At 40.6% G+C, this 13970-nt stretch overlaps 1 protein-coding gene across 5 annotated transcripts in view; it reads right to left on the bottom strand.

Moving 5' to 3' along the window:
* Nucleotides 1–13970, bottom strand: part of thsd7ba (thrombospondin, type I, domain containing 7Ba) — a 171690-nt gene that overhangs the window by 43494 nt on the left and 114226 nt on the right. For all 5 annotated transcript variants that reach the window (XM_076747322.1, XM_076747320.1, XM_076747321.1 and 2 more), the window contains exons 12-14: nucleotides 13674–13806; nucleotides 13061–13164; nucleotides 5292–5483 (exon numbers count right to left, since the gene is read on the bottom strand). In XM_076747322.1, coding sequence (XP_076603437.1) covers nucleotides 5292–5483; nucleotides 13061–13164; nucleotides 13674–13806 — 429 coding nt within the window. The remainder of the gene's footprint in view (nucleotides 1–5291; nucleotides 5484–13060; nucleotides 13165–13673; nucleotides 13807–13970) is intronic.

Here is a 13970-nt window from a genome sequence, read left to right on the forward strand (position 1 = left end):
TTTGGTGCACTTAACAACAAACAACATTTACCAGCAGACAGCAGCATCTCCTCGTTTCTGAGAATTTATAACTTACAGAAAAAAATCAGTAATTAATGTCATTATCGACCAGCAGCACCGCTTTGCATTTGGTCCCACTTATCATTTATTTAACACTTATGTATTATTCCCTTGACCACAGAAAAATATTGGAAAATTGAAAATGTGCATTGCTGCATTAGCTGATGCTGATTATGTCAATATACCAGATATCAGTTTGGTTGATTGGCCGACCTCTTAATCAGTCTATTGGAAATATTTGAAGCATGATGTGACAGTAGCACAGACAGAGGTGAGCAAACTGACCCTGTAATGTGAAGTTTGTTAACATTAGCTAACATTAGCCACCATAAGAAACTGGTTGTACCAGACCAAGTAAGGTTAACAGCAAAACCCCTCAGTGTAATAAATACAGGAAGGATGTTTTATTGTTTAAGAATCAAACTTTGCATTTGTTAGAGGAATAGTGTTATTTTTTCTTTCAAACCTGTCATCATCTTGATTTACAGGGAAATAAATGAGACATAACCTGTTGTTTTTATGTTCATACAATATTGCTTTGTAAGTGGTTATTTCCTTGTTTGGTTAAAACGAATCCTGCTGGTCCCAACAGAACAGAGCCAGTCAACACTTTGTGCATCACGCCGAAGTGCGGCTTTAATGTGCAGCCTCCAAAGAACAAGCAAATTACTATAAAATTGTCAGAATTAAAGTAAACACCTTGTCTCTGTCCTGTAAAATGAAAGTCAAACACATCTAACACACACAAACACACAGTCTGTTGAAATAGTTGCATTGCAGTTTTGCTAATGCTGCTATACTTGTGCACCCCTATTTGTTTCATGGATCCTGGGTGTCCTCGGCATCCTGTGCACCCAATGAGCAGCCCATCTGTTTCTGAAGTGGCTCTGATTGCAAACATTCCTCTCAGAGTGTGAACTCACTGCCACCGCACAGCAATTCACCAACAATCTGTTCAATCTATACGCCGCTGCTGGTGGTTGATTGAGGAGCGCCAGTGCAACAACACTTCACTTTGACAACTACATTACAGCCGATAGGACCACACAGGCCAGCGGGCGCCACAAACAATCTGCATTTAAGTCTGCAGTATCCAACTTGATTTTGCATTATGCACTTGAATTAAACATGCGGTAATTTAATAATTCAAAGTGATCTCTATGTAATATTTGTTGAGCTGATGCTCCATTAGCAGCCATAACACTGTGCAGTAAAGTGCCCTGGAAAGCATCTGCAAATGTGTGAGTGGGTGAAGGAGCTTTAGCTTATTGTGGAGAGGCCAGGTCATGGATGAATTGGCTTGATAAAGATGTTAATAGAGAAAAATCGACAAGAACCTTTCCTCCGCTTGACTGAATGAGTCAACCACACCCTGGTCTCTCACTGATCTGACTCATTTTAATTGATTAAAAACACAAATTGCTATTGACGCAGAATCATCGTCAAGATATCGTCTGGAATGCAATGTTAAGTTTTCATAGCTGGTAATTAGATTTGCAAGACACAATATCACCGTCATGTTAAATTATTGGTTGATGCATACCTGCGCAGGCTGAACTGATTCTTCAGTGTTTGTTTCAGGATTGAAAATTGAGCGCATCAGATGTTTTCTGACATCTTTTTTTTTTTATCACTTCCTGACAGGTGTGAAGCCGCTAACTGCAGCTGTAAGCTGCAGAGCAGTAGGTGTTAACATGAAAAGTGGCACGCAGAGGAAACTTAAAATGGGTGTGACAGTTCCAACCTTGACAGAAAAGCACTGAAACACAAAATTCAAGCTTTCAAGCAGTGTAATGTGTGCTAATATTGGGAACACAGCAAACGTAACTGATGCTATCATTGGACTTTACATTGCTACATAATAATTCCTACATATTACAATGTCTATTAGCTCATAATGCAAGTCAACAGTGTCAGAACAGTTGACATAAAAGTCATGTCATAAAAGAAGAAATCTCTCTATTCTAAGGTGGTCCTCCTCTGTAATATAATGCCTGATAGTAAAATCCATGTACTGTGAGATAGGTGCTTAATAAATCCTGCAGAAATCTCTGCCTGCACTCCAGCTCGGTGCGATACGTTCAGTTAGTTAGTTAGTAATCTTTTTTCGGCTTTCTTGTAGGTTTGAGTGGATTTCTTTAGTCAATCAACATTCATAAATAAATACAATTAAAGAATTATATTAAATAAATGAGAAATAACAAAATAGAGACTATTTATTTCCCTGCAAATTGACCATTAGAACTACAGTATTTCTGCAAAAGGCCAGGCTAAAATGATGCACACGAGGTACTTAAAAGCTTAGTCTGACAAAGAAGCGAGTCGGAGCAATTTGGAATGGCTGAGTAACAAAGCTGGATAGTGGAGCTAAACCATTTATCTGCAGTTAAGCGTTTATAGATACACACATACAAACTCTGCTCCCTGATCTGTGGCAGAAATAATTCACAGAACTTAACGTTTGAACATCCATACAACAGTCAACATGCTGCTTGAGAAAGAAATTAGCTACAACTCAATACTTGCCAACAAAGCAATGGGAAAAACATTTCTGCGCATCATTTCCTGAACATTTTCCCTCCCAAGTCAGCCTTGATTCTGACAGGAGACAGATTTGGATTACAGCTGCATCAGCGTAAATATATACCATTTAAGCATCAATAAATCATTACGCTATTAATGTTAAGACATCGGTATAATTAATATAAACAAAGCAGAAGACTGCCATCCCTTATGCACTTTTTCAGGGCTCTTTACGAGGAGTGACACCAAAATTGCAGCAGAAACCAGCAGTGAAAATTAGATCTTAATTCTGTGTTTTGCTGATATGTGATAGAAAGGGGCTTTCAGTCTTCTTTATCATTTATTTATTGTAAATACATCAGCACATCAGTATCAGTTAAAGATGATATATGATGTTAAAAATGCTATTTGCAGCACTTTTAAAGATGCAAAGGGGGCGACTGAGAAGCCTCCACATCCAGTGCACACTTCTCTTACTTTAGGGCGTCACAAGTTTTGAATTAACTGGTTTAGGAGTCTATCCCAGCAAGCAAAATGCACCTCTGACCACTGTATCACATTGCAAACACCAATCTATTCTCTAAACTGCCTATACGGCACAGTGTGGAGAAGGGGCTGAAATGTATCTATTACAAGAATGACGATTAATCGGGTCTGTTCTAGTCTTGAGGTTGCGGCCGCTCTCTAACATAAAATGTGTGTAAATGAAAATGGTAATGACTACAGACAAATGCAAACAAATCTGGGGGGATTCAGCTTGACGGTTCTCACCAAAAGGTGTTCGCTCTCTCTCCCAAAGTTAACTCTCCAATGCTGCTACACATGAGCGCTGCTGTAAATACACCTGGATCTCTGAGCTAACTGATAAGCCTTGTCCACTTCCAGCCAGCCAAGAAGAAAGAAGGGAAGTCATAATGTTACCTACTGCACAGAATCCAAGCACACATTAGGCCAGAGGCATACAGACGGCGCGTATTCTGGACAGCAGACACGTTCACCTATACAGAGAAATACATTCACACCTATGGGCAATTTAGAATAATCAGTTCACCTCATCTGCATGTCCCCTTTAGACTGTGGGAGGGAACAGGAGCATCAGGAGGAAACCCACATGGGATAAACATGCAAATTCCTCGGAAAGGCAGCAGCCTCCCTGTGGACTCAGATCCAGAACATTCTTGCATTCTTTAAGGGGACAGCGTGAACTCCTCAGCCGCCACCGCCGTCCTCATATGGATAGAAAGTCACACTTACAGCGCGCACTCATTCACGCCAACAGGTCAGTTTACAGCCTCCAGTTCAAGCGATTCACACTGTGTTTTGGGTAGCAGAAGAAAAGGCAGAGAGAACATCCGAACCCAAAAGTCAGAGGTGCAACATCAAATGTGTGGCATACAAATCCAGTGCATGTGTGTGTGAGGTAACGGGCTGCAGGTTGGAGCGTCACGCATTGCTGAGGAGTGACTGCTCATTTTCTGTGCTTCTCCTTCCGAGCCCTCAATTTGTTTTGTTTGTAAGTGCACCGTTGTTATGGTTGATAAGTGGTTTGATACGAGGGAGGCTGTTAAATTACGACAGCTAAAAAAATGATATATGCAAAACTTGGGAACGTCTGTCATAATGTACTCAATGCAAACTAGAGAATTATATTGCTTGTGCTGCGTGCTTTGTCTAGCACGAACACCTTGCTAATTTGCAACCTTATTTCCATGCATTAGTAATAGGGCTGTCGTGTTTATTCTGTAACATTCACAGCACTTCCCGATGTTCTTTGTATGAATCTCGTTATAAGAGTTCAGCCAATCCACAAACATATTACTTGAGCTGATTAAGATTTCATTGTCTTCTCTCCATTTTCAGGAAATCCAACAGCTTTCTGGACATTTAAAATGACTTTCACACAGACTATATTCTTACATGACTTAAGAAGGCTAAGCTGCCAGCTTCCTTAACTACATGCTCGAGCTTAAAACCCACAGTGGGTTTCCTTTCCATCAATTTACCTGACAGCGAAAGTTAAGCAAGTGTTAAAGTTAGCATAAAATAGTTGAAATGCTGATCTATTATGACCATTACGGCCCTCTGAACATGAACACACACTATTTCCAAATAAAACCCACCGCTGAGCTGAGGCTGATTTCATGTGTTGGATTCTAAGAGCATTATAGAAGGAGACAGGGTATGTTTACTACAACCCCTCCGGCATCGGATCAAATATTCATGAAGACAAATAGTATCCAGCCTGGTCTGCAACCACAGCATGTAATTCAGATTTCGCCATCTGCACCGAAATAAGGGATTACAAGCTGTGAGAGACCTAATTTAAGACCTGACATAACACTACAGGGACAGTGGGAAGTTACAGTAACAGAACCGGAAGGAGAAAAGAGGCTGGGCTGGATTCTGGTATATGTGTCACAGCACAGGGGCTTTTCAGCACATGAATACGCTGCGGTGACGACAAGCCTTGAACATGAAGGAATCCAGTTGATTTCCTCATGGAAGAGTGTACAAGGTGACTATGTTTCCATACTGGGTTCTCGCAGAGGTGGATGGGGATGTAAAGCAACATGAACAGCAACCAACGTGCAGCAGTCAAAAACACATCGTTTGCGTGGATTGAGATTATCTATAGGAATCCAGTCATTCCAGAAATGGCTGACTCGAGTGATGTCTGCGTCTCACAGTCTGTGAGTGGAGGTCTTTACCTGTGAGCGAGCGTTTCCGACTGCGGGAGCTGCCACATCCAGCGCATTCAGAGAACTTGGCCCACGCAGTTAGTGTGCAGTCGTCCTTGCAAGCCACCCGGCACTCTCTGCTCTGAGGAGGCAAAGGGCCAGCCCACCGCAGGCACTCAGTCATATTGGCCAAGTCGCCGCTCTCCTCAATGCAACTGACTCCTGCAAACACAGGTCGAGGCAAGAATGTCATTCTAATTATGCAGAACAGATCGCACCTCACCAGCTTAAGTCATTCAGTTCAGTTCTGTTCAGTCATTGTGTTAGTTTAAATCTTCCTACAGATATTCTCATGGTCAGCTGTGCGAGAATAAGCCTGATTTAAGCACTCGGTTACATTCATATTCACAGTTTGATTGAACAGGAGCAGGGACGGAAAGATCTATTAATAATTTTTTAATGCAGGATTTCACGGTCTGCAGAATAGCGAGTGCATAAGTCATGGCGACGGTGTAAAGAATATCCCTGTGCAATTTTCATGTCAAGATCTCGTGAAATGCTAATTCAACCTTCAAACACAACACCTTTATCGGACTTCTTCAGATAACTATGATTTATTGAACAAAAACAAGGCATTCGTGATAACAGATTAATGTGCAAGCTAAAGACTTCTGATAGAATGGTCTATAAACTCTCAAATCAGAGTGTTTGCACATGATCAATGAGGAATAAAGAGATCTCAGTCCAGTCTTGTAGCTGCAACATGTGCCTGTATGTGCTAAGAATACTCAGAACACACCGCAAGACCAGATGGGTTACTAAACACCTGATGTAGCATTCAATTTACTGCAAGCAGACTTCTCAGTCCGGCGTGGCCAATACCCCTGAACACGCTTTCATGTAATTCTTTTATATCTCTTACATCAAAATGAAAGCTATGAAAGAATTATGGCCACTTTTTGCAAGAAAAAAACACAGCTAACTGCAGTTAAGGAAAAAAGTCTCCACTTAAATACAAAATGAGGACAGGAGGCAGAATCAATATAAATATAAAAAAATATAATACATCAGAACCGCTGCATAATAGAGCAAAAGTCTGCCTTGAAAATGTGAAAATTGTCCTTGTCTTTTCTGAAAGAAAAAAAAAAAAAAACTGAGAGAAAAAGAGAAATTTGGCATGTCGTGTGTGTTCTTGTGAGAGCCGTATCCCAAGAATACTAACTACAGTAAATTTCCTTACACCACAGGTTCCCTCTGTAGAGTTGATGATTTGATTTTGGACGCCTTGCTGCATACTAAAGCAGCAAGGTGCATATTGATGAGGGATCCTGTGACACTGGTGTAATGTCTTTGCTTTAAGATATGTATTTTCTGAATACACGTGCGCGCATATTAATATTTGGTTATTAATGCAGATTTCTAACTAAGACCTCATTGCACAGAACACAGACGTTTTGTTTTGTAATGTAATAATCTGTCTCCTCCCATTTGATATCTCAGATGTGGGTTTTATTTTGACAAAAACTGAACAATGCATTTGCACCGTGTCTCAGCGTTTGATAAACTGTGCTGCTTGGTCTAATGAATGGTTTAACATGCAAGTTGGGGACACAAAAGATCAAAATTTTCATCTCTGGAAGGATATTTAACCAATTTGTTTTCAACAGAACATAAAGAGATGAAGCAACTTGCGAAATATGAGCCCTGGTTGGATTAAATGTTCATTTCACTGTATCGTTTTTGCAGAACGTGAATAGCGACAGTAATGTTGTGAATCAAGTAGAACGCTTAATTCAAACACTCCCCAGGTAAGACATTTCCTTAATTTCTAACACTGATATTTCAGTCTGCATGGCACTTGGCACGGATGTTCGCAGGAATAATCATCTCAGCGGCTCAGCCCGAGCTAAGAGGGAAGCAAATAAATGAGAAACCTCAAAAATGGTGATAAACCTAATCAGAGTTAATTAAATAAATCAAATAAAAAGGAAAACAAAGAGCAAATGAGTAGGTGTGTGGACACTCTGCTCCTGCACAGTTTGTTAGCTGAGGAGAGAGAGGGAGGAGGAGGAGGAGGAGGAGGGGACTTCTGTAGCTTTGTCAGGCGCCAACGATTGAAAAGGAGCAGCTGATTGGACTGTAGCTTCCTTAAAGAGGAAATACACACTGCAGACAACATAAGAGTGTTCAAATGCATCGTCCCTTCATGGACACTCTGGGATTTCAGCAAAGCAAAGTGAAAGAAACTTCTCCTCCACACGGCGCCTCCGTGTCTTTGAGGCTTTACTGATATACAAACATGCCTTTAATCCATTTTATTGATTTCTATTTGACTTTTAAATTTTGACCTCTGACAAAAACTGTTGGGCTTCTACACGTCTGTCGAGAATGTGTGGGATGGTCATTTACATACAAGGCCTCCACAAAGGCACTGAAAGGGAAATGTTGGCAATTACCGAAGTGCATTTACGTAACAGTGACAATCGCAGCCATATAAAAAAAGATCTTGTATTTTTCAGTGTACGTGTTAAAGGGTGATGATATTATGGGGGCTCTTCAAAGGTGAATCTTATTTTCCTTTTAACAAATCTGTTTGAAAAACAACAATTAATTAACAGCTGGTATTGATACAATTAGCAACACTGTGGGATGATTACGCGTCCCTGCAGACATTCAGTTCTGTCTGTTACCTTGAATGGTCTTCTGTCTTACCCAACTTACTCCACCAGATACAACCCCATTCTGTCATCCCCAGTGTCTTTTATTAGCAGAGCCCATACCGCAAGTGCTGACATTCTGATTTTGACCTGGATGGCATCCATTTTTAACAATAATTTCAGCCTCTGGTTGCCCAGGCCCATTTATGTGGCCTTTCACATCATCTCCTCTCAAGAATTTTTGCCACGGTATCTCTGCCACCGACAGGGATCGTCTTTAATTACACAGTTACTCAGAAAGGTGAACATTTCTGAGAGTCAGTTGAAAGGAGAAGCTTTGAAAAGGATTGTCACACTCCAGCTTTTTAAATCTCAATTGATAGTTTTTATCATCCTGAACCAGAACGTCCTCTATCGTTCGAGGATTTTACCCACATCAAAACCCCTCTCAACAAATATAATCTTTATGTTAATCCGGTCGTCCTGCTTGTATACTGTTCCTCTATGTGATGCCTTGGTGAGAGTAATGTGGATTGGATTCAACATGGCCATTAAGTCTCATTTTTCCTGCAGCAAAAGATCATCAGCATGACTCATTTTCTGTTGAATAATTTCTCAAAACAGTCCCTAGTTCTTCTCAGGGAGGGATATAAGACATCCAGCTGGTTGTGAGCCACAGGTTGGCAGAATTTCGACACAGTGTGTTGTAGTTACTGTGAAATCCATTAGCTCATTGCATACTCCAAGTTATCAGCTACAACTTCCTATATGCTTTTCAGACTTGCCTGTTCTGTTTAGTGAAAGAGTTCTTTTTGGCTGAGGGTTAGGATTCTTGGCTTATTTAGTAACGCCTCTTATCCGTGGCCTCCAGCGTGTCAGGTTAGCTCATGTACCACAGCCCACACCTCATTTTACACTTGTTAGACATTAGCATTCATTCAACATGCAGCCTTGAATCCGGCTTGGGACATCGCTCAAGCCAAGGGCATACTGGCTTTGGAAACCACAAACACAATCACACACACATGTCTGAGACTTGGCTGTGATTCTGACCTTACATTACATGACTGAGCCAACGTGTCCTGCAATCAGACTGCTCCTGACTGCGCTGAAAATCCATCGTCGCTGTTTGAACTGTTCTGTAATTGCTATTTCTTTCATCATCACTTGTCATCCAATTTGCAACCAACACTCCTGTAATTCTCCCAGGAAAGCCAACCTGGCAACCAAAATGACGCTTACCTCAAGGAAAATTAAAGAGGTTTCAGCAGTGGTTGTGAGTCTGGTGTTGACTCTCAGTTAGTGTTAGTTCAGGGAGAATGTCACTCATGATACTAAACACAAAAACTACCTAATTAAGGCTGAAACACTCTGGTCAGCCCAGAGATTGGTGCAATACACACCATACAGTTTATGGTTTGATGCACTTACATCCTCTGCTTCATGCTGACGCAAACCAATATTCAAAGCAAATGTGGGAAATGCTGTCATTCAGAGATACTCGGATGCAGCATGAATACAAACAAAGTCAGTGGAAAAGATGCAAATGGCAGACAGATGCATTAGCGGCACAAATGGAGGCAAAGGTGAGTTGAAAATAGAGGAAGAGTTTGGAGTCACAGTAGGTTGTATGACTGGTCAGTTAGATGGAAACGACTTCTGTACGTGGCCAGAAGACAGAGACATAATTACACCCTTAAAACAACATGCTATTAACCTTTTATTCTTCAATGTTTTCCAAATATTTTGTTATGTTAATGTGTGGTCACTACTCACAGTTGAATCATTTGGATAATAACTAGTCTTGCTGGAGCCAATCCCAGCAGACTAATCAGTCTGACACACAGACAACTTCTCTTGCTCATATTCACACCTACGGGCAGTCTGGAGTCACCGCTCAATCTAACTTAGAGACAAACCATGCAGGCGGAGGCAAATATTTTACAAACTGCATGCATATATATATATTTATATACAGTCACCACAAGATGCTATTTAAGAAAAAGGCAGAGAAGGAGGAGAAGGTGAGAATTTTTCAGCTGAACAGGATGAATGTCTGATATGATAAAGCTGCACAACTTGCTTGTTCACATTCAGTTTCTCAATGAAGAGAACTATTTGAAGTGCATACCATCCCACACTCCATTCCCACTACTGTGAATACAGACACTGCAGTGAATACCGAGCGTATGGAAAATAACATAATGTTGAATGTTATGAGTGTAACGGAAATTTATGTCAAGGAAAGCTCAATTTCAAACGGCATAACAGAAAAGCAAGAAGTGTTCCAAACGGAAAAATAAAAAATGGATTTGATTTCATTTATCTGGCACATCAAAAATATATGTTAAACAGGTCACAGACACTGCGACAAATACATATTCATTGAAAATGTCGAGGATAACACAATGAAGTTGAAGGATAACCTATTTCCATTGCGCTCCTCTTTCCAGGAATACAAAGATAGCAATACAAGTCACAGATGACTGAGGTACCTTGTACCATCACATCGGCTACATTAAATACTATTTATTTTTACATATGAAACATATACATCTCTATCTATACTGCATGCATCAGCACAATTACTGTACATACATCCACAGGCTCCCCCATACATACCGACACACATGTCCACCTGTTACATCCATACTGTATATACAGTCTATGCAAACGCCCTGCAGCCACCTTGGCAGGTACACCCAACATAGCCTCCATCTGTGAGTGTAGCGGCTTTATTAAGCACAACCCCCACATAGAGTCCTCTGAGTGCACATACCTACAAGATTACTGTACATACACATATACTAATGCATATACCTAAGTCATTCTCTCATTTTGGCCAATAACTATTTTCCATGGGCATGTTTAAACCTACGAGAGGGAAGGAATTTTGCCCAGAAGATGTTTTAAATCTCCATGGTACAATGCCTGTGGTCCTCATAAAGCACAACGTGTAATTGGACTTACAGTTATATGTATGCTGAAAGCATCATTTTGTGGAAACTGCACACTTACAAGAGTAATTACATTTGTTCTGAGTGTGGGTGGATGATGCCATACAGAGAGCTCTGTCAAGGCAATGCAGTCAATCTTTAAATGTCCTTGAATAACATAATTGTGAGACCCATGCTATAACTTGCTGTCATTAAATCTTTGATATGCCTTTATTCGAGGTTTCTCTGCCCCTAAGATAGCCCTATTCCCAATTATTGTGTCCTAATTATGCCTCACTTTGACATTTATATGTATGTAAGTTTCATTGAATTGGTTCAGCCTTCCACTGGGCAAAAAAAAAAAAAAAAAAAAAACCCTGGATAAATTCTTTAGCTTGGAATCTATATATAAATTCTGTATTTCTACCGACTGCAAATTCCACACTCATACTTCAGTTTTGGAAATGTCACAGGTATTTAACTTTGTCATTTTCTAATCATATTCAAATAGGAAGCTCTAAAGGTCAATGAGGGATGCTCTTAACCTGGGAAAACTACAGACACTTTTCCTCACCAAAAAGTCACAGAAACTCACTTGAGAAATGCCAGTCATAATTATACTGCCAAATAAAAGTGAGCAATGGTAAGAGCAGAAATGTTAGAAAGTTCAGGCACAGGAAGCTGCTGAAAACTTCACTTGATTCGCATCAGTAAATTAGATGGAACAGCCAGTTTCTGGGATTTATTGGGACATTTGCTTTCCTCTAAAAGAGTCTGAAATGATCCAATTAACACTCGGGCTTTTTAACGATTTGAGACAGTGGCAGTCGTTTCCGCAACTCCACTCGGAGAAACACAGTTCTTCATGAAGGACGCTGCTCAAGACTAGTCCAGAAAACACACAACACGGCACATTCACACACTCACAGAACACAGTCAATTAAGGGTGCTAATCACAGGGGCACAATGCAATACTTAAGATATGCTGCCAACAGTCATGATGCATCATGAGCTAATGCTGCTACATGGGCTGCGCTGTACATACACCCAGACTTGATTTAAAGGCCGTCCAGCCAATCACAGCCTTTTGGCCACCAAGTCAGGGGAGCAGTAAACAGTCATATGGTACATGCCTGCAGTCAGAAACAGTTCCTCCGTCACTGACTGGCTGTGAAGACAGATCAGGAAATAAGAACAATCGTATGAAAAAGCTATTTAACTAGTTTGGAACAGAGAATTTTCTTTTGTAACTTTGTCTTGTTATGTGATGTGTTGGTGAAAGCTGCTGTGTGAGTAACGCGTATGGCCAAGCTGGACATCGTTATTCAGTGACATTTCCAATACTTTGGGTTATACAAGGATTTATGAGTGAGGGTTTTGTTTTTTGGTTTGTTTTAGAAATGTGAAAGCTGCTGATTTCTTGCTAACTTCCACCTTTAAACCATGACCTTCCTGTATATTTTATGCACTATAGTCTTATAAGTAATACTTTCTGACCTATTATTATAAATCATTTTGATTTGGCATGTTGTGGAGACAAATGAAAACATCTGCTTTATATTTTTATCCATTTAGGTCGCCAGTGACAAAGTTTCTTTCTGTTGATTATGAAAAATGTCTGTTTATAGCTTTGCTCTTATTGTGTGACAATGGGTTTTATGCTGTGAGTGTTCATTTTCTGTGTTTACTTGCAGACTATAAACTGCAGAACTTTCTCAATGTCAGACTTTATAACCCCTGATTCTCAAGCTGTGAGGCACGCACTCATCATTGCATCAAAATCCTCTTTGGGAAGGGCACTGTTGTGCGAGCCAAACAGGTTTTTACATAGTTTTTTCAAACTTTATTGTCAGGCAGTCCACGCACGTCTGTGTGTCTGTATGTAATATGGCAGATTGTTTTTTCAACCTGCAGCGGCGATGTGTTTGTGGCCATCAGACTTGCCGCATTCATTAATAAGGAACCAGTGTTGTGATGAGATCATCTAGACAACAGGCGGAAAGGTTCATCTCGTTACACTCTCTGGACAAATTGCCTCCGTCTTTTATGTTTCCATCACTTGCTTGTTAAAGGAGCAGTTCTGAAAGGGCTATTAGGTCTCATTAAATAAGGATGGTAAATAGATGGAAGACTGAAACTGGAAATATAGCAGCAAGTTGACGAGTGCAGAGAATAAAATAGGTCAGCCACGAAAGAAAACACTTGCCTCTTGTTTCCAAGCCATTTCCACAGGCCTCTCCTGGTCCAGATAATCCACGTCGAACAGAGTCTGGAACCAGAGTGCAGCTGTGCCACTTGTGTGTCTTCCACCTACATGGAAACACAAAGACAGAAAGACTTTGGAATGCAAGTGTATTATTCAGGCTTCATCTGTGCGACAGGCAGAAGTTCCCCCAATTTTGTAATTAATCTGCTGTGTAATAGCACAACATGAGACAAAGTGTGCTGTAGGTGCGACCTATTTTTGCATAATCAGTGTCACAAGGGGGCAATAATGTTGTGAGATGCTTGAGATGTATAAATGTGCTTTTGTAATGGCATACATTATAAATATGTTTGACACCTACTCTCATGCTGCTTATAGTGAAATGCTATTATTGTTCAACATGGCTGCATTTCTGTGTTTCATCAGGCACACTATGTTGCAGCAGGGAAAAAAAAGGTCAAAGGTGATGGTATCATGATTGGGTATGAAGGGGCATCCTCGACAGTCAAATGACTGCATTCTGTTTCTGTGTATGTTTAACACAGTGCCCCAAAATTCTCTTGAATCGGGAATGTGAAAAAGGACAAGGGTTGGTCATAAATGATGCTTTTACCTATACAGTGGACATACAGGAAGTGAGTCACACTCTCTCTCTTCATACAGTGTGTCAGGACACTCTTGACCTCCATTAGCAGACCTCTGGACGATGGTCCTGTATCGAGACTGTGTGGCGGCAGTGGCGTTATCTGTTGAACATGAAACACAATCTTCACAAAAAGGCTGCGTTCAGTGGCACAGCTGAGTTTAAGTGAATGTTTTCCAGGAGGCAGAGAGAGTAAAATAATACAGAGAGGAATGGCTGACATATATGGTCTGGGAGTCGAAATAAACAGAGATATGTTATCACCAT

Source organism: Chaetodon auriga, chromosome 13, assembly GCF_051107435.1.
Source record: "Chaetodon auriga isolate fChaAug3 chromosome 13, fChaAug3.hap1, whole genome shotgun sequence".
In the NCBI taxonomy this organism is placed as follows: domain Eukaryota; kingdom Metazoa; phylum Chordata; class Actinopteri; order Chaetodontiformes; family Chaetodontidae; genus Chaetodon; species Chaetodon auriga.